Source organism: Prionailurus bengalensis, chromosome A2 (assembly GCF_016509475.1).
Source record: "Prionailurus bengalensis isolate Pbe53 chromosome A2, Fcat_Pben_1.1_paternal_pri, whole genome shotgun sequence".
NCBI classification, from domain to species: Eukaryota; Metazoa; Chordata; class Mammalia; order Carnivora; family Felidae; genus Prionailurus; species Prionailurus bengalensis.
Genome location: NC_057348.1, coordinates 15707673 through 15731194, shown reverse-complemented (window position 1 = coordinate 15731194; position 23522 = coordinate 15707673). Strand labels below are relative to the sequence as shown.

General features: G+C 48.5%; 1 protein-coding gene across 1 annotated transcript in view; it reads right to left on the bottom strand.

The window, feature by feature from the left end:
* Window positions 1–1837: 1837 nt before the first annotated feature.
* The window catches only part of SACM1L (SAC1 like phosphatidylinositide phosphatase), a 58196-nt gene continuing 36511 nt past the window's right edge, over window positions 1838–23522 (bottom strand). The window contains exons 11-20 of the mRNA XM_043587214.1: window positions 23208–23276; window positions 17962–18041; window positions 13784–13882; window positions 11066–11204; window positions 9153–9222; window positions 8959–9031; window positions 7858–7951; window positions 7648–7740; window positions 6961–7018; window positions 1838–3681 (exon numbers count right to left, since the gene is read on the bottom strand). Coding sequence (XP_043443149.1) covers window positions 3545–3681; window positions 6961–7018; window positions 7648–7740; window positions 7858–7951; window positions 8959–9031; window positions 9153–9222; window positions 11066–11204; window positions 13784–13882; window positions 17962–18041; window positions 23208–23276 — 912 coding nt within the window. The 3' untranslated portion in view covers window positions 1838–3544. The remainder of the gene's footprint in view (window positions 3682–6960; window positions 7019–7647; window positions 7741–7857; window positions 7952–8958; window positions 9032–9152; window positions 9223–11065; window positions 11205–13783; window positions 13883–17961; window positions 18042–23207; window positions 23277–23522) is intronic.

The following is a 23522-nucleotide window of genomic DNA, read 5'->3' as shown; positions in this document are numbered from 1 at the left end:
GTCTTGCTGGCTTTGATGAGCCAGGCTGCCATGTCGGGAGAGCCTCCCGAGGCAAGGAGCAGATTTTAAAAACCTACCATAACTTATCTGTATTAGGATGCTTTCTTCTGACATCAGGACCCTTGGATGATAAAACCCCAAGACCCTAATTTGTTTAAGTCGCTTCCCCAGGCCGCCTGGGTGGCTCAGTCGGTTGAGCCTCTGGCTTCGGCTTGGGTCATGATCTCCTGGTTCGTGGGTTCGAGGCCCGCGTCAGGCTCTGTGCTGACAGCTCAGAGCCTGGAGCCTGCTTTGGATTCTGTGTCTCTCTCTCAAAAATAGATAAACATTTTTTAAAAAGGCTATTAAGCCGCCCCTCTGTACACACACCCCTACATTCTTCTTGCCCTCTTAGCCAGGCTCTGGGTTTGGCACACCTCCAATTCCAATCTTGATACCAAAAGTAACTCCCATTCCATCAGGACTGAGGAATCTGCATCACATAACTTTGGGGACCTTCCCCGCCTCTCCCCACCCCCATCCGTGGTCCCTGAATCCCGAATGGGACAAAGCTTGTCATTCTGTAGCTACAAATAAGCCAGAGCACAGATTCCTTGGGTAACACACTACGAAATCTCTCTCGTACTGTAAGTACAATCAGAAGCACACCCTTTTTCTTCGCCCCACGGAAGGAAGGAGCTAGAGATTACCAGGCTCGAAACACCGGCTGGGGTATCAGGGGAGGACAGAAGGTCACAGGGAACGGGTGGGAGAGATTCTTGAAAGCCCCTTGGCAGGAAGCCACAGGGACAGCTGTCCTCATCCGTATGTGCGGGGCAGGGGCCGCAGTAGCCCACGCGGAGAGCCGACCCCAGGGACGGCCTGGCGCAGCCTGAGGCAGCTCTGCTCGGTTCAGAGGGGGGCGGCGTACCCACATAACATCTCCAGGGACTCCTGCCTCGCTCCCGTGCGCAAGGGCCTGCTAGGCGCCGAGGTGTTTCCCGCCTCATTCAGACACATCCCCAGCCCCAGAGACCACTTTCTAATAAGCAACACGGTACCACTTCCCAGCTGAGACCTGTATCATTTTGAAAAACAGACCACAACTCGAGAGGTGGGGGGGCGGGCAGGGAACACCTTTTTACGGACATCATACGTTACTAAATTATTTCCCTGTTTGTTTTTTTTTTTTTAACATTTATTCATTTTTGCGAGACACAGCACACGCGGGGGAGGGGCAGAGAGAGAGGGAGACACAGAATCCCAAGCAGGCTCCAGGCGCCGAGCTGTCGGCACAGAGCCCGACGTGGGGCTCGAACTCACCAGCCACGGGTTCATAACCTGAGCCCAGATCAGCCGCTCGACTGGCTGAACCACCCAGGTGCCCCAATGTTTCCCTGTTTTTATCTGTAACTAAAAAATGAGGAGCACAATTTCTCAAGCCATCGCTGAAAAGCCAGATTTCAGAAGCCATTAATTTTCTGGCTCGCTTGCATTGTCCCGATTCTCTATGAAGCCCAAGCACACGCTGCCTGGCACGATTTAAAAATTCTCCGGTAGGGGCGCCTGGGTGGCGCGGTCGGTTGGGCGTCCGACTTCAGTCCGGGTCACGATCTCGCGGTCCGCGGGTTCGAGCCCCGCGTCGGGCTCTGGGCTGACGGCTCGGAGCCTGGAGCCTGCTTCCGATGCTGTGTCTCCCTCTCTCTCTGCCCCTCCCCCGTTCATGTTCTGTCTCTCTCTCTCTCTCTCTCTCTCTCAAAAATAAACGTTAAAATAAAAAATATTAAAAAAAAAAACCTCTCCGGGAAAAAAGAACATCCCTTTCGAGACCAAGTGTGGGAATGACAGCAACAGTGGCTAGAAAAGAACAGGACGTTTATTTTCACGTATGGGTGCACAGTACACGAATTCAGAAATGCAATCGCCACAGGCTTCTGGAACACGGCCGCCTTCAGATCGGACGCGCCAGCATCAGTCCGTGGGCACCGGCGGCTCTCAGGTGGTCTCTGCTGTGGTCGTGGGAGGAAGTCCTTCCCGTGAAGTGCCCGGTAGCACTCGAGTCATGGGGCACAGTAGACACGAACCAAGTTTCACACGTTCCGTCTTTGGAACAGATTACGCTTATGTACATGTCGGGAATAGGTAGTTCTAAGAATGACTTGCCCTACTGTGAATTTTAGTGACTGAGTTTCAAGCTACAGAGGGTGTCCAGCTATTATCTCTTTTAGAGTTTCTAGAAGCAACGTCTCTTATTAACGTTTATAAAAGATAACGGGGGGAAAAAAAGTCATGTTGAAATCAAGGCGCTTTGAGAGATATTTAAGGACAACATAAGGTATTACTATTGAAAGTGAAATAAACTGTACATATTTTCAAGCACAACACAAATACCGTAGCCGTATTTAATTGAACTGCCTTAAAACAGTGGCGATTATACTAGCCTACATACTTTTCTAATATTTTAAACCTCATAATTACAGTTTGAATACACAGTCCAACTTATAATTAGAACTATGCACAGCTTCTAAAGCAGATTTTTCAGGTTTGTTTTTGCACAAAAATTAACACTGAAGTTGGTCCTTGATTTGGAGAACGCTAACTTAACTACCAGAAGCGCAACACCGCAGACACACTTATTGATCGGGAGCTAACAAAACCTTGACGGAGAGGAGAGCGCGGGTGGTGCCATGCGTGGGAAGCAGCTGCGGCCTCCAAGGGCAACCCCGAGTCCAGCACGAGCGCCTCTCGGAGGCCTGCGTGTCTCGACGAACGACCCCCAAAGAAACCAGCACGCCCGGCAGGGACCGCTGGCCAGTCGAGGGGTATCCTCCACACGGAGGCAAATCCTGAAAACAGAGGCGGCTTTGGACCTTTAGCGTAAGACACAGGCTTTACATTCTTTGATTTCATTTACACCTTTAACAAAAGATAAAGTACTATCTGGACTTCTTCTTCATACGCAAGTTCAAGCTGAACTCAGAGGACAGCCCAACTGAAACTTCAGAAGAACGCCAGACCCGACTCCTTGAAGTCTCAGGCTGTTCCGTCAAACTGCGCGACGGCTGCGAAAGACGTGCTCTGCACCAACAGTCGAGCTAGCGGATTCTCAAACTCTTAAGAAAGTCCAAAGAGGTGTGGCGAAGTCCGCTTGCTAACAGCGACGGCCTCTACAACGACCATAAGGAAACTGAGCTAGAAAAATAATTTTACCATTTTAAATAACGCAAGAAGCTAGATTTCTTAAATATATTACTTATCCTGCAAAAGTTGATCGAATCGACAAGGAATAGATTCCTTCCATTCCAGGAGCTGAATTCGGGTCACCCTTTAATTACAGAAGAGCTTCAAATTATAAACAGAGCCGTCCCAGTAGTGAAGAGGTCGCCGAGGCAGGAACGTCAGGCTGATTCTAGGTCACCCCCCCTCCCCCCACACGGAGCACAAGCTGTGCTTCTGGAGAGAGGCTTTAAAAGGACCTCGGGCTGATGTGGAAAGCGGGTCAGTAAAGACTCCAGTTCTGCATGATGGAATCTTCTAAGCCGAGCCGCTTTCCACAGACACAAATTCAGTCCATCTTTTCTTTCTGGACCAATCTGGGAGCATCGACAAAATCTTTGCCATTATAAAGAATAATAAAAAATGTTCCAATGCTTGCGACTCCCCAGAAGAGCACATAGGCCAGTGTTTCTGTCCAAGTGTCACCTGTTGATATAAACAGAGTTGATAAATAAAAGCCATGTTACTGACCGCACATCTAGTTTCAGCTGTTTAGCAACATTTAAGTCTGATGCTTAAACATTAAAAGTTTAGTCTCGACAACATTAAAGTTTATGAGCACATCTACGGGAAAAATACAAGAACCTCTCAACTAAGGTTTGAACCGGCGGTTCTCGAACTCTGGCTGGCATCAGAGTCCCGGCCGGGGCCCCGTAAGGCATCAGCTGCTGGGCCCAACCTCGATTCCGACTCAGCAGGTCTGGGCCAGGGCCCAAGAATCTGCATTTCTAACAAGTTCCCAGATAACACCGATGCCGCTGGTCCAGGAGCCACACCTTGAGAAGAAGCACCTGGCTAAACTATTCCGTGTTACATCACGCAAATAATTATCCCTTTTAGAGTATATACTTTATATCACAAGAGGCCATGACTAATACATTCGCTACAATCAAAACACCTGCACGAAAAGTAACCTCACAAACACATACATGCTTCAGAAAAGTTGCGTGTCAAAGCGTATAAAGCAAAACTCCGCAATATCACGTTAAGGACATATTTCACACAACTCTCCTGGTACAACGCATATAGAGTTCACGAAGGTTGGCAGCAGTGGGAAAAGACCTACTGTGTGTTCTCCAACTTGAGGACCTGAACCTGGTGTCGTTTCTTCCCTGCAATAGGACCGTCGGCACCTGCGGGCGGGGAGGCGCGGGCGCAGGCTGAGGGACGGGGAGAGGGCGCCAGGGAAGAAACGCAGGCCCCTAGTGAGCGGTCAGGGGTCCAGCTCACTTACTTCCCGTTCATGGGCTAGAAACCAGACGCCGTCCCACCTAGACACAATGCCCACGATTAAAAAAAAATTTTTTTTTTAACGTTTATTTATTTTTGAGACAGAGAGAGACAGAGCATGAACGGGAGAGGGTCAGAGAGAGGGAGACACAGAATCCGAAACAGGCTCCAGGCTCTGAGCTGTCAGCACAGAGCCCGACACGGGGCTCGAACCCACGGACCGCGAGATCATGACCTGAGCCGAAGTCGGACGCTTAACCGACCGAGCCACCCAGGCACACCAACCCACGATTTTATAGAGATGAACTGCCTGGAGTCGTTGCCAACTGTAGCGGCAGTCTCTTTTTACTCAAAAACACGCGCAAACCGATACTCTTGCTAATTTTCACCCCTCTGAGTTTGAACATTCTTCTTGGACAAAGAAGAAAGGCAGGTCCTCCCGAGCCCGCCTCGGGACATTCCCCAAAGGACCTGTCCGTCTGTGCAGGCCGAGCTCGCTGAGGTTCTACGGGGACACGCGGGTGTAGAGGCAAGAAGACACAGAACAGATCAAAGCAACAAAACGAATTCAACAGCGGACTGACTGGCTCCCGGAAAGGGGCATCCGCGAGGCGGTGCTTTAAAGCCAGCACGTAGGGAGTGAAGAGTGTGGGCATCTGAGGACTCGTGGGACGCACGTGCTGGCCGACCCCGGCCTCGTCCATCCTGCCCCCGAACCCGACGCGGGAGCCAAGTTATGCCGCACGGCACTCCCTGCGCTCTGGAGCCCGCAGCCTGTTTTCGTGCCACGAACGAGAACGGTTTTTACATTTTTAAAGAGACCCCATGTAGTTTGGGAAGTCTAAACTAGTCACTATCTTGCTCTTACAGAAAACGCTTGCTAACCCCTGCCCTAGAGTAACAAGAGGGGCTCCCTCCCCCAGGTCGGGACCGTCCACGGTGCCGAACACCGAGGGGATTACAGGGACCACACCAGCAAGAAGGCGTGCGCGTGCGTGTAAGGGGGCTGGCGGTTAAGGGTCCTCAGCTCACAGACTTCTGCCGTGATCTGAGACGGCGGTGAGGAGGGGACGTCCAGGCGGCGTCCCGACAAGCCGGCCCGCACACCCGGACGGAGGGGGAAGGCCGGAGGAGGCCCGCCTCCAGAGCCGCCGAGGCCGCCCCTCAGAGCCCAGTGCAACCGAGTCCCGGCCTCCAACTGCCACAGCACCGCACCACACTCGACGGAGACACTTTAGTCCCAAGTGCTCATCAGCTTCAGTGACACAGGAAAATAATGAGAGAAGAGAAAAACAGCAAAGATGCCTAAGCACAAGTTCTTGGGCAATTCTGCTCACCATGTGATAAAATTTAGTGATAGTGTATTAATTATTAACATTTATTTGTCTACTAATAGGTGGTTGTTTAAATAAACTACATACCCATAAATGGGTTTCTTTTCCTTCCTTCCTCCCTCCCTTTTGTTTTAATTTTAGGCAGAGACAGAGTGCGAGCAGGGAGAGAATCTTACACAGGCTCCACACCCCGTGCTGAGCCCAACGTGGGGCTCGATCCCACGACGCTGGGATTACGACCTGAGCCAAAATCAAGAGTCAGACACTCAACTGGCTGAGCCGCCAGGGTGCCCTCATAAATGGATTTTAATGCAGCCATTAAAAATAAAGAATGCAGGGGCGCCTGGGTGGCTCAGTCGGTTAAGCGTCCGACTTCAGCTCAGGTCACGATCTCGCGGTCCGTGAGTTCGAGCCCCGCGTCGGGCTCTGGGCTGATGGCTCAGAGCCTAGAGCCTGCTTCCGATTCTGTGTCTCCCTCTCTCTCTGCCCCTCCCCCGTTCATGCTCTGTCTCTGTCTCAAAAATAAATAAACATTAAAAAAAAAATTTTTTTTAAAGAAAAAAAACAACAAAAAAATAGAGAATGCAGGGAAATGTTTACATTGCTCAGTGAAAAAAAAAAAAAAGGTTACAAAAAATGTATAATATTTCACTTGTGAAAAAAAATCACACACAGTTATGAAGATTAAAACATCAGGGGCACCCGGGTGGATCAGTCAATCAAGCGTCCAACTTGAGCTCAGGTCATGATCTCACAGTTTGTGAGTTCGAGCCCTGCATCCGGCTCTGTGCTGACACTCAGAGCCTGGAGGCTGCTTCGGATTCTCTCTCCCTCTCTCTGCCCCTCCCCCGCTCACACGTACACGTGTGTGCACTTGCTCACTCTCTCTCTCAAAATAAACTTAAAAAAAAAAAAGAAAAATATTTAAAAATCTTAAATAAATCAACACCAAGTATCAGTAAAAGCGAGTATGTGTTTTTCCTCGGTCACATGTAAGGACCAGTCACAGCTGCTCGCTCGGCTCACTGAACCCAGCAGGGGACATCAAGGGCTGAGCAGACTCACAGTCTCAAGATGCCGTACAAGGAAGCCCCACGTTCTCAGAAGTTAATGCAAGAATGTGAAATAAGGGCAGACTCACCAGCCATCAGCAAACAGATAATGCACATCGAGAAGGCCACCACCATGATAATAGGCAACTGGAAAGGCAAACGGAGAGAGAGAGAGACCATCAGGCGAGAATTCTGCTCGACCGGCGGGGGTCTTCGCTTGAAAAAGGGTAAGTAAGACTCTTCTGCAATCTAACACACAAAGTATCTTTCCCTAGCAAAACATCATTACTTAGGCGGTGGGACCCCAACTGCCCAAGTCGCCAAACTGTCAGGTCACAAGAGCTGAAGAAGCGAGGCGATGGCCCTGACAGGTGAGGGAGGCGCCAGCCCCCTCCACTCCGGGACCCTCTGCCCGCTGGAGGAGACCCCAGGGAAGCCCCAGCTAAGTCTGGTGAACAGAGGAGTCACAAAGGGGACAAGCGTCAAAAACATACCCTGCCTTCCACATGTCAGGTGTGCCTCCCGCAACCCCCCAACGTAAAGGGGAGTAGAATCTTCCTGGAGCGAGAGACCCTCCACCCTCCCTCGGGCTCGCGTGCTCTCAGGAAGGCAGTCGAGTGTGCAGGAACACAGACACCGAAGTTATTTTACTCCTCTCCCTCGTCTTCTCCTCAGGGAAACCGAGTATCTACAGTCCCTTTAGGACCACACATTAGCTTTCAAATCAAATCAGACACAGTGCTTTTGCAAACTTGAAAAACAGAAAGGTTTCTTACAGCCAGGAATTTCAAATCCCGTGGAACACTTAAAGGACTATGAGATTCTAATTCGTCCACTGAGTAGTTCCCAAGAAATAAGTCTATGGAATCCTAGAACAGAACAAAGGAGATTAAGAACTCCCCACTTGGATGTAGTCACATTACTCAGGGACAGTACAAAGACGCAGCGGCCGAATGAGCAAAGACGAGCAGCAAATACAGACTTACCTGCCTGAAGCCATCGGAGAAGTTGTTCTTGTAATAGCGTATTAGCGAGTTCCAGCCGTCCATGACCAGTCCCAGCTGCGTTCTCTTCCCGGTTCTGGTCAAAAGAGGTGAATCTCAAATTACAGATTTGTGTATTACGTTCCTCCCCAGTTTTATGGCTGGAAAGTATGTGGTACGGGCGTAAAGTGAATCACAGAGATTTTAAAAATCATCCCGGGGCGTCTGGGTGGTTCAGCCGGTTAAGCGTCTGACTTCGGCTCAGGTCATGATCTCGCAGTCTGTGGGTTCGAGCCTCGCGTCGGGCTCTGCGCTGACAGCTCAGACCCTGGAGCCTGCTTCAAAATTCTATGTCTCCCTCTCTCTCTGCTCCTCCCCCTCTCATGCTCTGGCTCTCTCTCCTTCAAAAATGAAAACATTAAAGAAAAAAAAATCATCCCTGGTGGCTCAATGCGTCAAGTGTCCGACTCTTGATTTCAGCTCAGGTCATGATCTCAGGGTTCGGGAGACGGAGTCCCGTGTCGGGCTCCGTGCTGACAGCGCAGAGCCTGCTTGGGGTTCTGTGTCTCCCTGTCTCTCTGCCCCTCCCCCGCTCATGCTCTCTTTTAACATAAATAAACATTAAAGAAGAAAAAAAATGAGATGAGAGGCCCAGGTGAGGTGGTTAGAACAGCAGAGTCTAGGAATCTTCACTTGTTCCCAGAGAATCCGTCTGGCAGAAAACCAAACTCACCAGGTCTTAACCTCTCACTGGCAGCGTGGCCTTGAACGTGGCATCGGCATCCCCGGCCGCTTCCCTGAGGCACAGAACCTCAGGCCCCGCCCCGCCCCTGCCGAGTCAGACCCCACTGACCCAGGGGCTCCGCAGGGCTCGGGAAGGGCCGAGGGGCCGCCGTTCGCTCTCCACGCAGCAGAACCACAGGCAGGCCGGGAAGCCACCGGCGCCTGGGCCTCACCCCCCCACCGAGCCCGACTTGACTGCTATGAACCGAGGCCCCGGGCGCTGGGCTTTGGCCACCGTCCCAAAGCTGCCGGGTGATCCTAACGTGTGCACCAGACGCGAGAGCCGCGGGTCTGAAGTGCTAGCTGGAAAGCACGGCTTGCCTGGTGAAGTCCGTCTTCAAGGCGCCAGTGCCCGCGTACTGCTTGGCACACGCATTTGCGTTGTCGGCCCAGGCTGTGAGAACAAGGAAAAGTCAACTGACGATGACGAACGTGAGAGCCAGAGTCTCTAAATCCAAAATTTTAATCTATTTCACAACGTGAGTAACCCGGCCCCTATTAGAGAAGTTACCTACCGTTTTTGTAAATCTTCTCAAAATCGTGTTGTTCTTCAAGCTTCTGTCCCACGTGCAACACTCCCAGTCTCTGGAATAAGAAGCACACCGTGCTCAAGCGTAACGGGTTTCGCACACACAGCTCGGGAAGAAGAGCAGACAGTCCCGGCTGGTTGCACGTGGTTCCCGGCTGCAGGCAGAGATGCTGTCCTTGCACACAGGGGGTGCTCCAGTTCCCCACGTCCCCCCACCCGTGCCCCAGGCCAGGCCACAGGGCCTCTGAGGGCTCCTTGTCCCGCGGCCCCCACTCACCCCGGGCCCCAGCACTCCCCCGCCCCTGCAGGAAGAGGGGCAGAGGGAAAGGGGGAGGGAAAGGGAAGGCGGTGGCAGCATCCCAGCCAGCACCTCGTCCTTCCCTGCCAACCCCCACCTCCCACCGCCTGCACCCTCTAGCCTCCCTGCTGTTCCCGTCACCTCCAGCCTTCCCTTTCCTCCCCACAGACTCAGAGGATCTCAGAGGATTCCCTGGCATCCCGAATCCAGCTGCGGACCCCCCTTCAGGGGTCACTGACCACAGATCAGGACCCCCTGCCCTGGTCTTTGTCTTGGACCTCAGCCCTCTCAGAACCCCCATCTTCACTGTTCACCTGAGACCACACCTCCCCATTTCTACCCCAGAATGGCCTTTCCACCTGCCCTCCGTGACCTTTAGCTGGTGGGGGCGGGGGCGGGGGGGGGGGGGAGGTATGCCTGGAGTCCCCACCAGAGCCGAACTGATGCGTAGAGTCTTGGAAATGTGGCTTAGGTTGTTTAGTACTGCATTTAGCATGTGAAACAGTTAAGTACCGATTATAGAACCTATTAAATAGGTTTTGTTTATCGGACTTGGAAACAACCGCTGTTACTATTGTTTCTTTTTCTTTCCTTGCTACCATTGTTTCCATCAAAAAATACACTCTGAAGTAAATCCATCAGATTAACGAGGACAAGGTACAACACAAACTAGATCATGCTCCAACAGGGAAACCGCTCCTCTGGCCTGTGTTACCCAGTAGGAGTCAAGGACAATTCGTTTTAAAGGAGGTGTTTTGCTTCCACAATTCCTGGTATCGTAAAATTACCATAAACGAAGTTGGACTGTCATAAACAAAGCTTACCATCGGGGGCAGGAAGCCATTTGGCATGCGTTCTGTTTGCCCCTCATAATAAATGCCAATGTTATCTGAACTCTGAGCTTCAGTAATAAAAGAGATGCAAACGAAAACTTAACCTTGAGGCACCACTCTGACTATTAAAACAGAAAACAAAGTTTTAAATAAGAACACGTAAGGCCGGCAAGAGTTCCATGAACCGGATTCACCAACCGTGCTGAGCAGTTTACCAGTGTAAAGTGCCATGACCCTCTCAGAGAGCGTATTCTTTGACACAGCAAATTCTACTTCTAGGAATGAACCCCAAGGGAAGCATTCGAGCTAAAAATAACACACCAAGATATATTCTCTGCAGTGTTACTTACAGGCCGAAAATGCAACAACCTAGTAAAAGTGCAACTCTTAAAAATGATGGCTGTGTATAATGCTGGAGGAAAAGCAAATATCAGAAACTGTACGGGGCGCCTGGCTGGCTCAGCAGGTGGAGGCTGCGACTCTTGACCTCCGGGTTGTGGGTTCGAGCCCCAGGTCGGGTGTAGAGCTGACTTAAAACTAAAATCTGAACGCACAAACGACACCACGTACACACAATACCGACCGCAGGTACAGAAATGTGCACGCCCACAGGTGGAAAGACACAAAACCGAAAACAGGTGGTTTAGGGTGGGGAGCAAGGTGAAATGTTTTCTGTTGTTTGTTTTGGCTGGTAACGATTTCGTCAATGTAGCTTCGCTACTTCGGGGCTGCGCTGTTGACTTGACAGAAGGAAAAAAGCGTTTGCACCTGGAGCTGGGCCTGGAGCGAGCGGCGGGCCAGCAGGCTCTGGATCACGTTGGTCCTGTCCAGACAGTCCATGCAGTTGCTGCGGAACACGCCCTCCTGGCTTGCCACCACCATGCCGGCGGAGTCCACTAGAAAATAACTACAACATATTTGTATAAACACCCTCATAGCAAAGGCAGTCCGACGCACGAGCGCCCTGCTGCTGATGGTCTGCAACATTGTGGACAACTGGCAAATGAGAAGTCCGTCCAAGGAGGATCAGACTGAGTGTCGGACTTGCCCTAGGGGTTGTGAGAGGAACACAGGCAGCATGGTCCCCAGGCTGGTTAGTTTCTGTTCATCGCTTTAACAAATCAAACCCCCCGGGGAGGGGGGGGGGGCGTATTTGATTAGTACAGAGCAAAAAAAAAAAAAAACAACACGTCTGAAAAGCCGAGGCGAGACAGCCCCTGTCCAAACACGCACCGCGGCACTGGAGGTCAGCTCGCCGAGACACGAACCGGCAGGGCCGAGGGGCGTCCCGGAGGCCAGAGCAGGCCCCCTCCGACAAAGCTGTTCATCTACGTCCTGTAGATCAGACTTCTCAAAGCACGGTCCCTACACCGTCTGTATCGGAATTCCCTGAGCTGTTTTTTTTTTTAAAACCGAACGCCCTTGGCCTCGAGATGAACTCAAGTCAGCATCTCTCAAGCAAAGGCTGGAAACTGTGCGTTAAGAATCCTGGGTTAAATATGCAAAAGCACGGAGTTTATAAAGTTCAATTCGGTGTTACCTGAAAAATGAGGTTCCCTTTCTCCCCTTCACCACCCGCATGTCCACCCCGGAGCCAATCACGGTTCTCAGTTCCTGTGTCTCATTCATTTTTAACGATTTCCTCAGATAATGCTCTGAACTCAAACTCTGGACAACGCGCAGCGTAGTGGGGAAGAGCGTGGACTCTGGCAGTGAGCAACGAGCTCCGCTTAGGCCACTCACTGGCTGTGTAACTTCAAGTCATTGCCCTGATCTCTCAGAACCAACGTTCTCACCCACAGGGTGGAGGGGACGGCACCCGTCTCGCCGCTCCCGGTCCCCACGGGAATGCGTAACACACGCAGCGCTGAACGGAGCGTGTGGGACCGAGCAAACGATGAACACCACGAAGTAATCTCGTTGCAATTACTCCCCCCAAATCGAAATGGAGCAGGGAAACACAACAGACTCACCACAGGCCAAATAAAAATTATGACCTTAAAAATAAGGGCCTAAAAGAATGCGCTTAGGCTAAAAATCTGCATGAGATTCACGCAGACTTGGTGAGGTTCGTTTAGAGCTGGTGTGTATACACAGGTGTGCATGAGTGCACGTGGGTGTTAGCATGCTGTTAGTACTTACAGAGTATGTCCTGGGTATTTGATAAATATCGTTTCTTAAACTACACACTAAGTCTATGAGGTAGGTATTATTATCTGCACTTTACAAACGGAGAAACCAAGGTTTGAAGACAACTGTCTTGGTCACATGGCTGATAAGAAGCAAACATTTCAAAACGAGACAGGTCATACCCCAAAGCCCAGATTCTTTCCACCTTCCCCAAAACCCCAGGAGAAAGTGTCCAGAGAGGCCCTGTGCAGGGCACTGGGGAAAGTTCCACTGTCCCTGTGGGACACAGAGCGCGGTGGGGGACAGACTCTGACGTCTTTTCTCACGCTCTTGTGGGGCAGTGATTCATGGGCGAACCCCAGGAGCCACCTCCTCCGATAGCGTCCCAGGTCCGGTCAGTGTCACTGCAGCCCAATAATGGCGCACGTCAACTGCCCTTCACTAGCTGCTCATGACAAAACCGCATAGAAAAAGAGCAGATTTAACTAACCGTCGCCGACTACTTAATAGGCATAAGAAACATTTTTAAAAACTGAGAAATGCCTACACGACAGGTTTTACTGTGTTACTGTGGAACTAACACGAAAAAATGCATGGGGGTTGTCGGGGTCAGAAATATGCCCAGGTGGAACAAAATGACAGAGCGACTTAGAGATCCCTTCTTCTGTCTTTAGAATCAGTAAAGGTTGACCTATGCTTAGAGGACAGTAAACCCGTAGGCCAACACGGCCAATAACTTGCCAAACACGTTTAGAAAGTACCATGAAGTTATTCGGACCCTTTGAACTATTAGCCCTGCTCTCAAGACTTCATTTTAGGGAATCACCGAACAGAAGTGAGAATAGACACGCCCAGGGTGATTCGCTGCAGCGCATGTTTTGTGGGGGGGAAGAGACAAGGAAACACACCAGGATGCCTAGGATGAAAAGGAACACTTAGCTGAGCCTGTAGGGTGACACGGGGGAGTACAGAAAAGCCGTTAAACACCATCATTAAGAAGACCAGGTAGGGTAATGACGAAATATCAAAGTATCCGTGATGGAATGTTTAGTCAAAACAACGGAATATAAAATAGTAGTACGCTAGCTCCAATTAGGGAAACTTTGTAAGTGTGGAAGCGGATTCATAAAAATGTGAAAATACCTGGCCTTGGGTTGTTTTTAAGAACCTAAAAATATTTTTAAGCCACTAAGTCTCATCTTTCCAATAAAAAAGGGACTAAAAACTAAGAGTCCAAACCAGCGCGGTCAACCCGGCACGCTGTGTTCGTGAGCCCACTAGACAATGTGTGATAACTATGCTCCGTCTACACGCGGACCTCCTCCCTCGACCTCCACAGGAAAAGATACAGCTTACCTTAGCTCATCCTGCATTTCTGCTACCTGGTCCATCAGAATACTCAGTCGGTCCCATCTCATATTTTTACATTCTTTATGGAAGTCGAAGGCAACATATCTGCCGAAAGAAAAGACCCGCAGGTAATGAGCAAAGAGGAGTCATTTTTCCTTCCGCCGTTACTGTGTTCATAAGCTGACTTTCCTCTCTCTGTCGGAGCAGAGTGCTCCTCCTTCTCTCTCTCTCTCTCTCTCTCTCTCTCTCTCTCTCTCTCACACACACACACACACACACACACACACACACACGTATCTTCACATGTTCTTCTAGGGGCCCTCTGATAGGAGTATAGAAGTCCTGCAAATGCAGAAGTGAGCTCAGGCACAGCATCAGGTATAGAGTATAAGGGAGCCTTGTCCAGATGAGTATGGAGTACCCAGTGTATACTCATTCTCTACCCCGATGTACAAAGAATAGGGTCCTTTTTTTTATCATTTTTCAAACAGATTAAAATGTTCAAAATGGTCCAGCTCAATCCTCCGTCCAAGGAGGATCAGACTGAGTGTCGGACTTGCCCTAGGGGTTGTGAGAGGAACACAGGCAGCATGGTCTGGTCCCCAGGCTGGTTAGTTTCTGTTCATCGCTTTAACAAATCAAACCATTCACATCCTTTATCAGTATCTATACATCTCGCATAGATGTGGTAGAGAGAAACCTTCTGTCAATGTGTCACGGGTCTCTGATATTTAATAGGCACAATTCTTAAAGTCAGAACACTCTGACAGCGAAGGTGTCCTACCACGAGCTGGAAAATGTTGCCAACTGAGAGGGGCAAAAAATCACGGACTAGTTCCTGAAAGTCAAGGGAGCCAGGAATCAAGTCAAGCCATAAAGCAAGAGGCCTGGAAGGGCATGATGTTCTGGTCCAGAGAGTGAAATTCAGACGAGGCATATCCGCTCTCATGTGACCCCCCGCTAAGTCCCAACAGACCAAAGGAGCGTCGGCGGAGCGTGGGCTTGTCCACACATCCAGGGAGGCTCCCACCCCGGGGCGGTGTGGTTTCTTACTGCTTCAGTGGTTCTCCCACCGAGCGGAGAACGGCATCCTTAGGAATCAGTACAGTAACAGGGGCTAGCAAGCCAAGAGGCCACACTCTGAGAAGACTGGGGGGTAGGGGGGGTGGGGTAGGGGGGTGGGAGGGGGGAGTGTTTCCGAAGGCAGCTCTCACAAGAGCGGCAGTGTGACAGTCACCTTTGGAGTGCTCCCGCCCAGTGCTTGCTCCCACAAGCGACGGCCCTGGACCGGCTTCCAGGACTGAAGCAGCTCGCCCGCACCTCAATGCATTTGGATTCTTAAGCTTCTATCCTTCTAAAATCACATTTATATCTTCTAAGAATGAGCTGCACAGTTGTAGTTGGACAGTGGACGGTTTTAAATACATCGTTTCGCTTCTGACCCCGACAGTCCAGCGGTTCTACCTCTTTCAAAGTTCTAGCAAGAAACCCTTAGAGACACATCACCTCGCACGGCTCATTTTTTCCCACCCGGTTCCCGAAAGAAAAACTTCCCACTGCTAACGAGGCCCACCATTCCTCAGCAGGGCAACTGTATGACCTTTCTCCTTGGGTCACTCACAAGCCCACCAACTTAATTTACTTAATTTACTCGAAGCAACAATCATGAAACAACTCAAAAGTGAGTAGGTCCAACAGACAAATGAGAGGGGACGGAAAGTCTACCATTTAATTTCACTTTGTAACAAACAGACTGCTCTTCTCTCCCTGCCAGAATACTTATCTACTAAATAAAAACTATACATATATGGTTTTTAATCTTTAATGTTTATTTTTGAGAGACAGAGACAGAGAGAGAGAGAGAGAGAGAGAGAGAGAGAATGTGAGCAGGCAAGGGGTAGAGAGAGAGGGAGACACAGAATCTGAAGCAGGCTCCAGGCTCTGAGCTGTCAGCACAGAGCCCAATGTGGGACTTGAACCCACGAATCTATAATATACATATGTATGTGTGTATATGTGTGTGTGTATACATAAGTATTATAAAATTATGTTTCCTAAATTATATACTTTTTAACATGTTCCTCTGTCTGGTGGTGTTTAGAGCTCACGGGAGGGAAAAGACAATAGCTCTGGGAGTTCCCTCTTCAGGTGCGGGCAGTAGGTGCCCTGCAAGTTCCCCAGAACACCAAGGGCATAACCTAAGACTCTGACTTATGCCTCAAGTTCCCCAAGTTAGCCGCTGCTACGAACTCACGGAGGCAAGCAGGCCTGTGGAGGCCCTCTGGGGCAGAGGGCCCGAACAAGGGGTATGCCCAGGAGCCAGAAGTCAAACTTTTCCCAGAGTATGCACGTTGGACTCCAAACCCAGAGACTATAATTATTGTCCAGGTCTAAGGTACGTTTGAGTAAGTTCCTCTGAGGGCTCTGAGGCACACCCTGCTTAGGAACCCTCCTCGGAGTCCTTTGAAGGGGGTTTAAGGAAGTTCTACTGTGAGAAGGCAGAAGTGTACGTGGAGTGTGTGTGTGGTGGGGGGAGGGAGGTCTGATGAATTTGCCAGAGCTTTTGAGCTGGACAAAATACACTGAAAATCTTCCCCAAAGGTTCACTGTATCATTCTATTTTTGTGCATGTTTAAAACTGCTCATAGGTTAGGGGCGCCTGGGTGGCTCAATCGGTTAAGCGTCCAACTTTGGCTCAGGTCATGATCTCGCAGTTTGTGAGTTTGAGCCCCACATCTGGCCCTCGGAGCCTGGAGCTGCTTCGGATTCTGTGTCTCACCCCCCCTCCCCCCCGCCCCTTCCCCACTCGTGCACGCATGCTCTCTCCCTCAAAAAAAATAAACAAACATTGACGAAAATTAGGAAAATATTTCTCTTAGGCTAAAGACATTTCTCCCCAAATAACCCAATTCCATTTCTTTGGGGAGTCTCCCCCCCACCCCACGCCTGTGACCATCTGCTACCACAGTACACGCCCCCCCCTCCGGCCCAGTTTCTTGCTGCAGAAAAGCTCCAAATGGGCTCACCACCTTGCACCTTCCCACAGGGCAACTGCTGATGTTTCAGGACCCCCGTCTTTGCACAAGGCTGCACAGAGTCTGCAACCGCTGTCTGGTGACCTGCAGAGGCAAAGCCACTGCTCCGGACGAGGCCACCATGCAAGTGGACGTTTCTGCAACTCGGGTGGCGCTCAGGACCACAGACACCACACCAAGCAATCACGAGGAACTGAAATTCACGACCTCGTGGCCAGGCAACACAAAGCCTCAAGGAGGGGATTGTGATCAGGGACTAAACTTTCACAGAAGTACATTAAAATCTGACCGTTAAGAAGTTACTCTGCAATGTCAATTATGCCAGAGAAAATTTCAAGCCAACGTAATCATGCTTTGATCTAGCATCGGAAAAAAAAAAGGCAGAGACATGGAATACAGGCTTCCCCTGCCATCCAGAAGAAGGCTTCCTACGAAGGAGCCTAAAGTAGCAAAGGGCAGCCCCTGCTTTCCAGAAGTTCGCCTTATGCCCCAGGCCACGCTGTTTCACGGAAGACTTTCATCAGCACGGTCGTGACTTCCTGGTAAAAGGGAAAACTCGTCTGGGGATTTCTTTCTGTTGGCGAGCACAGGTCCTAACAGGGCTCTTGTAAAAGCGAGATGGTGTGAAGCCAACTTCTGGGGGGCGGGGGACACCCGTGTGTCCAGTGAGAGCTACGAACTCGTGGATACAGTAGTCTCCCCCCATCCACGGTTTCACTTTCCACGCGTTTAGTCCCCTGCCACCAACTTCGGCCCGAAAGCCGATGGCCCTCCTTCTGACACTTGGTCAGGTCGGCACAACCTTCAGCGCCCTTCATCACGTGGCCACCTGGCATCTCACGGCGTCACAAGGAGCACGACCACAGCACAGCCAGATGTTCTGAGAGAGGCCACGTTCACGCAGCTTTTATGACAGCATATTGTTTTAACGATCTATTACTAGTTACCGGCATTTTCTGCTCTTAGTTAATCTCCCACCGTGCTATGTTACGTATCCAACTTTATCACAGGTATGCATATGAAAGTACCCACGGGCTTCGGTGCCGCGTGCGGGTTCAGGCATCCACTGGGGGGGGGGGGGGGGGGGCTGCAGGCCATGTACGTGCACATCTGATCTGAAAAGACCTGCACAGATTTCTAGGGAGGTACCTGATCATTCCGCTCGCCAAGGAAGACACCATTGTTGCAAATGCCTGTTCCAGCGGTTTCTCTGAGCCCTTCTGGTTAACCTGTAAAAAAACAAAAACACCACAGCGTTCTTTTAAGTTCCTTTAAAAGGGGAGAGTGAGATCGGCAAAATGGAGGACCGGGAAGCTCCAAGCTTCCGTACTCTCACAGAAACGCTGACACAACAGAAGCCGTCTGAGCCAACTTTGTAGGAGCTCTGGAAAACCAAACGTTTAAGAGGCAACTGAGCAGATGCCCAATCAGAAAGAAGCTCTCTTCAAAACTGTGGGACGGTTTTGTGCCATTTCTCCTTGCCCTCACCCCACCCCATCCCTGGGGCAGTGAGGGTCTCGGTCTTAAGTGTTAAGAAATGGCAACCAGGGGACGCCTGGGCGGCTCAGTCAGCTAAGCGTCCAGCTCTTGGTTTCCACTCTGCTCATGATCTCGCAGTTCATGAGTTCGAGTCCTGCGTCGGGCTCTGCACTGACGGTGTGAAGCCTGCTTGGGATTCTCTCTCTCCCTGTCTCTGCCCCTCGCCTGCTGCACTGTCTCTGCCTCTTTCAAGATAAATAAAAATAAATAAACTTCAAAAAAACGGCAACCAGGTTCTCAGTTCCCCTCCTCCAACCGGAGAGAGGACCAGCCCTTGGTTTGCAAATCGCCCTGTGCGTTTTGTTCTCACCTGAAGGACTGGCCTGTTTGTCTCTGTCTCACGTAACCAGGAACACAAGCGGGAGGGAGGCGGAGGCTACAAGAGCGCCACGGGCCATCAGATGCCTCGAGCAGGGAGTTTGGGAAACATAAGAGACCATCTACAGCCTGAGAAGGAAGCTGGGGTGACGCTTTTTGAGACATTAGGACCTTCCAAAGCAGCCAGGTAGGGGGAGGATTTTAGAGAGCCACGTGTACACCCAGGTGAGATAGATGCACACTCACAAAGGCCCGAGAAGACCTAGGGACAGCCCTCCCCTCAGACTGACCCCCCTGCGCTCGAGCAAGCCTGGGCGGCCAGCGGAAAACTGTTCCAGCACAGAACCAGTCTGCACAGTCCGGGAAACGGGCTGTTCTCTCCTTTTTGTTTTATTCTTTGTTTCAGTTCCCGGCATTCAAAGCAATCTCTGTCAAAACACTAGCTGAACACGAGCTAAGAGAACAGAGGTTTCAGTGAGCACACACAACAAGGGGATAGTCTTTTCAAAAATGGTTTGGACAGGTCTCAAAACAAATGGATTGCTACAGCCTTCAACAACTGAAAGGAAAACGAAAACAAAAACACCGTAACACCCCGGGAGAGGAGAACCTGACTTCCAGAGTTACCACATTACAACCCACCCGGGCCCAACTTTCAACAACAAAAATATCCAGGCACACACAAAAAACAGAAAAACAAGGCTTAGTCAGTGGAAAAGGATAAAGTGACAGAAATCACCCCTGCAGAAGACTTATCAGAAAAAGGTTAAGACCAGTGTCTTAAATGTGCTCAGAATTCAAGGAAAACAGGGAATGAAAGGAAACCAGGAAAACAGTATATGAATAAAATAAGATAACCAGTGAAGAAACAAAATTTCGAAGGAGCTAAACAGTAAGTCTAGAGCTGAAAAGTACAAAACGGAGACCAAACATTCACGAGAGGAGTTCAAGAGCACATTTGCACGGGAGGAAAATCAAATCGCACACTGGAAGACGAGACGTGGATGGAATAACCGAGTCTGAGCGGCAGACAGAGAAATGAACGGGGAAAAGTGAACAGTGCCCAGGAGACGTCTGGGGACCACCAGGGATAACACACCCATTATGGGGGTCCCAGAAGGAAAAGACAGAGAGAAAGGAGTAAAGATCTTTTTTAAAGAGAAAAAATGGGCCCACATCGCCCAAATTTGATGAAAGACATAAATCTTCAAATCCAAGATCACCCAATTCCAAGTATGCTAAGCCCAAAGAAACCCACGCTAAGCACATTATAATCAAACTACTGAAACACAGAGCGAGGCCTGGAAAGCAACAAGAGGGAAGAGATGCATCCCAGACACGGGATTCTCAGTACGATTACAGGTCAGTCTCTCTTCAGAAACCCTGGGGGCCACAAGGCAGGGGGATTGATATGTTTAAAGTACTGAAAGACGGGCTCCCGGTGGCTCAGTCGGTTAAGTGTCCGACTCTTGATCTCCGCTCAGGTCTTGAGCTCACGGTCCGGGAGTCTGAGCTCCTCCTAGGACTCCACACTGACAGCACGCTGACGGAGTGGAGCTTGCTTGGGATTCTCTCTCTCCCTTTCTCTCTGCCCCTCCCCCACCACTTGTGCTCACGTACTCGCTCTCAAAATAAATAAACAAACTTTTATACGGTACTGGAAGAAGAGACCCAGAGACCAAAAATTCTCCATGTGGCAAAACTGTCCTTCAAGAAATGCTAAAGGCGTCCCCTACAGGTTGAAATGAAAAAAACGTACAGAGCGGCCGGAAGCCACGGGAAGGTATTTAGATTTCCCACAAAGGTAAAGACAAAGACAAATATAAAAGGCAGCCTTAATGGTCTGTATGTCTGGTTTTGTTTTGTTTTTTATATTCTACAGAACTCAGAAGTCAAATGCGTTAAAAGAAATGTATAAATCTATGTTACTGGGAACAAAAAGGAAACAGATGTAATGTGAGACATTAATAACATAAAGCGGAGGGACAAAGCTTTACAGGAGTAGAGTTTTGTAAGCAAACTGAAGTCAGGTTGGTATCAACCTGAACCTTTAATTCAAATTAAATATTGTAACTTCATGACATTATATGTAATCCTCACGGTAACCAAAAAGAAAGTATCTGTAGAATATACACAAAAGAAAACGAGAAGGTAATCGAAATACAGAAGTACAAAACATCTCAACACAAAAGAAGACAGTAATGGAGGGAGACAAGGGATAAAAAAGACATACAGAAAACAGAGAGCAAAATGGCAGAAATAAGTCTTTACAAATAAGTAATTACTTTAAATATACATGGGTTAACTCTCTAATCAAAAGGCACAGACAGAATGAATTAAAAAATTTGATCCAACCATATGCTGTACAAGACACTCACTTTAGATCAAAAGACACAAATTAGTTGAAAAGGAGAGGACGGAAAGACAGTCCGTGCAAATAGTAATCAAAACAGGGCAGGGGTGGCTCTATCAACATCAGATGAAATAGACTTTAAGTCAAAACCTGTTATAAGGACAAAGAAGAACACTATATAGTGATAAAAGAGTCAATTCACCAAAAAGCTCAAACACGCGAGATATATATGCGCCAAACATCAGAGCCCAAAAACATGAAGGAACACTGAAACATGTCTACAATAACACTCAGAGATTTCAACAGCTCCCTTTCAACAATGGAGAGCACAACCAGACGGAAGATCGACAAGAAAACAGAGAAGCTAAACACCACAGACGAATCAGACCCAGCAAACACACACTCCACCCAAAACACCACCGAAGATACATTTTTCTCAAGTGTGCATGCATGAACAGTTTCCAAGATAGATTATGTTTAGGCCACAAAACAAGTCTTAACTATGTTTAAAATAACTGTCATACAAAGTATGTTTTCTGATCACGGTGGAATGAAGCTAACCCTCATAACAAGGAAAACCAGAAATTTCATAAATACGTGGAAATTAAACAGCACACTCTTAAACACTACGTTAAGGAAGAAATCACAAGAGAAACTAAAAAATAACTGGAGACAACTGAAAATATACCAAAACTTATGAAATACAGCAAAAGCAGAACACCAAAGGAAATTTACAACTATAAACATACACGTTAAAAAAATAAGACCTTAAATCAAGGACTTCACCTTACACTTTAAAGAACCAGAAAGAGATGAGCAAATGAAACTCAAAGCTAGCAAAGGAAAGCAAATGAAGATTAGAACAGAGATAAATACAATAAAGTACAGAAAACCAGAGACACCACTGAAACCAAAATTTGGTTCTTTGAAAAGATCAACAACATTGACAAACTTTTAGCTATGATGACCAAGACAAAAAAGAGAGACTCAACTTACTAAAATCAGGAATGATTCTAGTACATTACTACCAATTCTGAAGAAATAAAAAAGGTTTGTAAGAGAATTCTATGAGCATTTGTATGTCAATGAACTGGACAACTACATGAAATGGACACATTTCTAGAAACAATCTACCAAAACATTAATCTTGAAAAAACAAAATCTGAATAGACCTACAACTAGCAGTTCTCAAAAACAACCCAAAGAATGGGAGAAAATATTTGCAAAGCATCTCTACGAAGGGATTCGTTCCAGAATATATAAAGAACTACCGTAACTCAACAAAACAACAAAAACAACAACCTGATTAAAAGTGAGCAAAGTACTCGAGAAGATGCTTCTCCTAAGACCTACAAATGTCCAAAATGCACATGGAAAGGTGCTCAATGTCATTAGTCACCAGAGAAATGCCAATCAAAACCACTAAGACATAGCACTCCACCCCCATAAAGACGGTTATAATCAAAAAACAAAACAAATCCTGAAAAATCCAAGTGTTGGCAAGGATGTGGAGAAACTGGAATGCGGGTGCACTGCCGGTGGGAATGTAAAATGTACAGCCACGGTCAAGAACAGGACGGCGGTTCCTTAAAACGTTAAACCTAGAACTATCATACAATCCGGCAATTCCACTTCTAAGTGTAGCCCTAAAAGGACTGAAAGCAGGAACTCAACTACATACTTGCACACCAGGGTTCAGAGCAGCATTATTCACAACACCTAAAATGCAGAAACAACCCCATGTCCATCCACAGACAAATGGGTAAACGAAATATGGGACATACAATGGAGTGTCATTCAGTCTTGAAAAGGAATGAAATTTTGATACGTGCTGTAACACGGACAGACAGACCTTAAAAACATTAAGTCGGTAAAGGAAACAAGAGCCAAAGGAATAAATATTCTATGATCCACCTACGTGGGGTACCTAGAATAGGAAAATATAGAGAGAGCTAGTAGAACAGTTACCAGGGGCTGACGGGAGAGGAGTTACTGTTTAATGGAGACTGAGTTTCTGCTTGGTATGATGCAAACTTCTGGCAACGGTCAATTGTGATGGTTGCACAACACTGTAAAACACATTATACCACTGAACTGCACACTTAAAAACAGTTATAATGATAGATGTTACATATTTTAAGACGTTTTTTGTTTTGTTCCCCCAAGAAACATGTAAGACACATACCAGATTGATTATTACTTGTTTTCCATAAATAATAACTTGTGAGTCAAAATGCCTTTGGAAACCATCCATCTAGAAAGAAAAAAGGGTTACACACTTTACCAGATTATACTATAAGAACATTTATACAATTTTTAAAGGATCTCCTTAAACGTCCTATTTGTATATTCAAGAGACTGGCACTACGATTGAGACCAGGTCCCCTAAATACCGTGTGATAAACTAACTCCAAGCCATTCAATTTTGAGCTGCAATACTATACTTTCGTTCTGCGCACAACGTCAAACAGAATATACTAGGTACTCGGAACAGCACGAA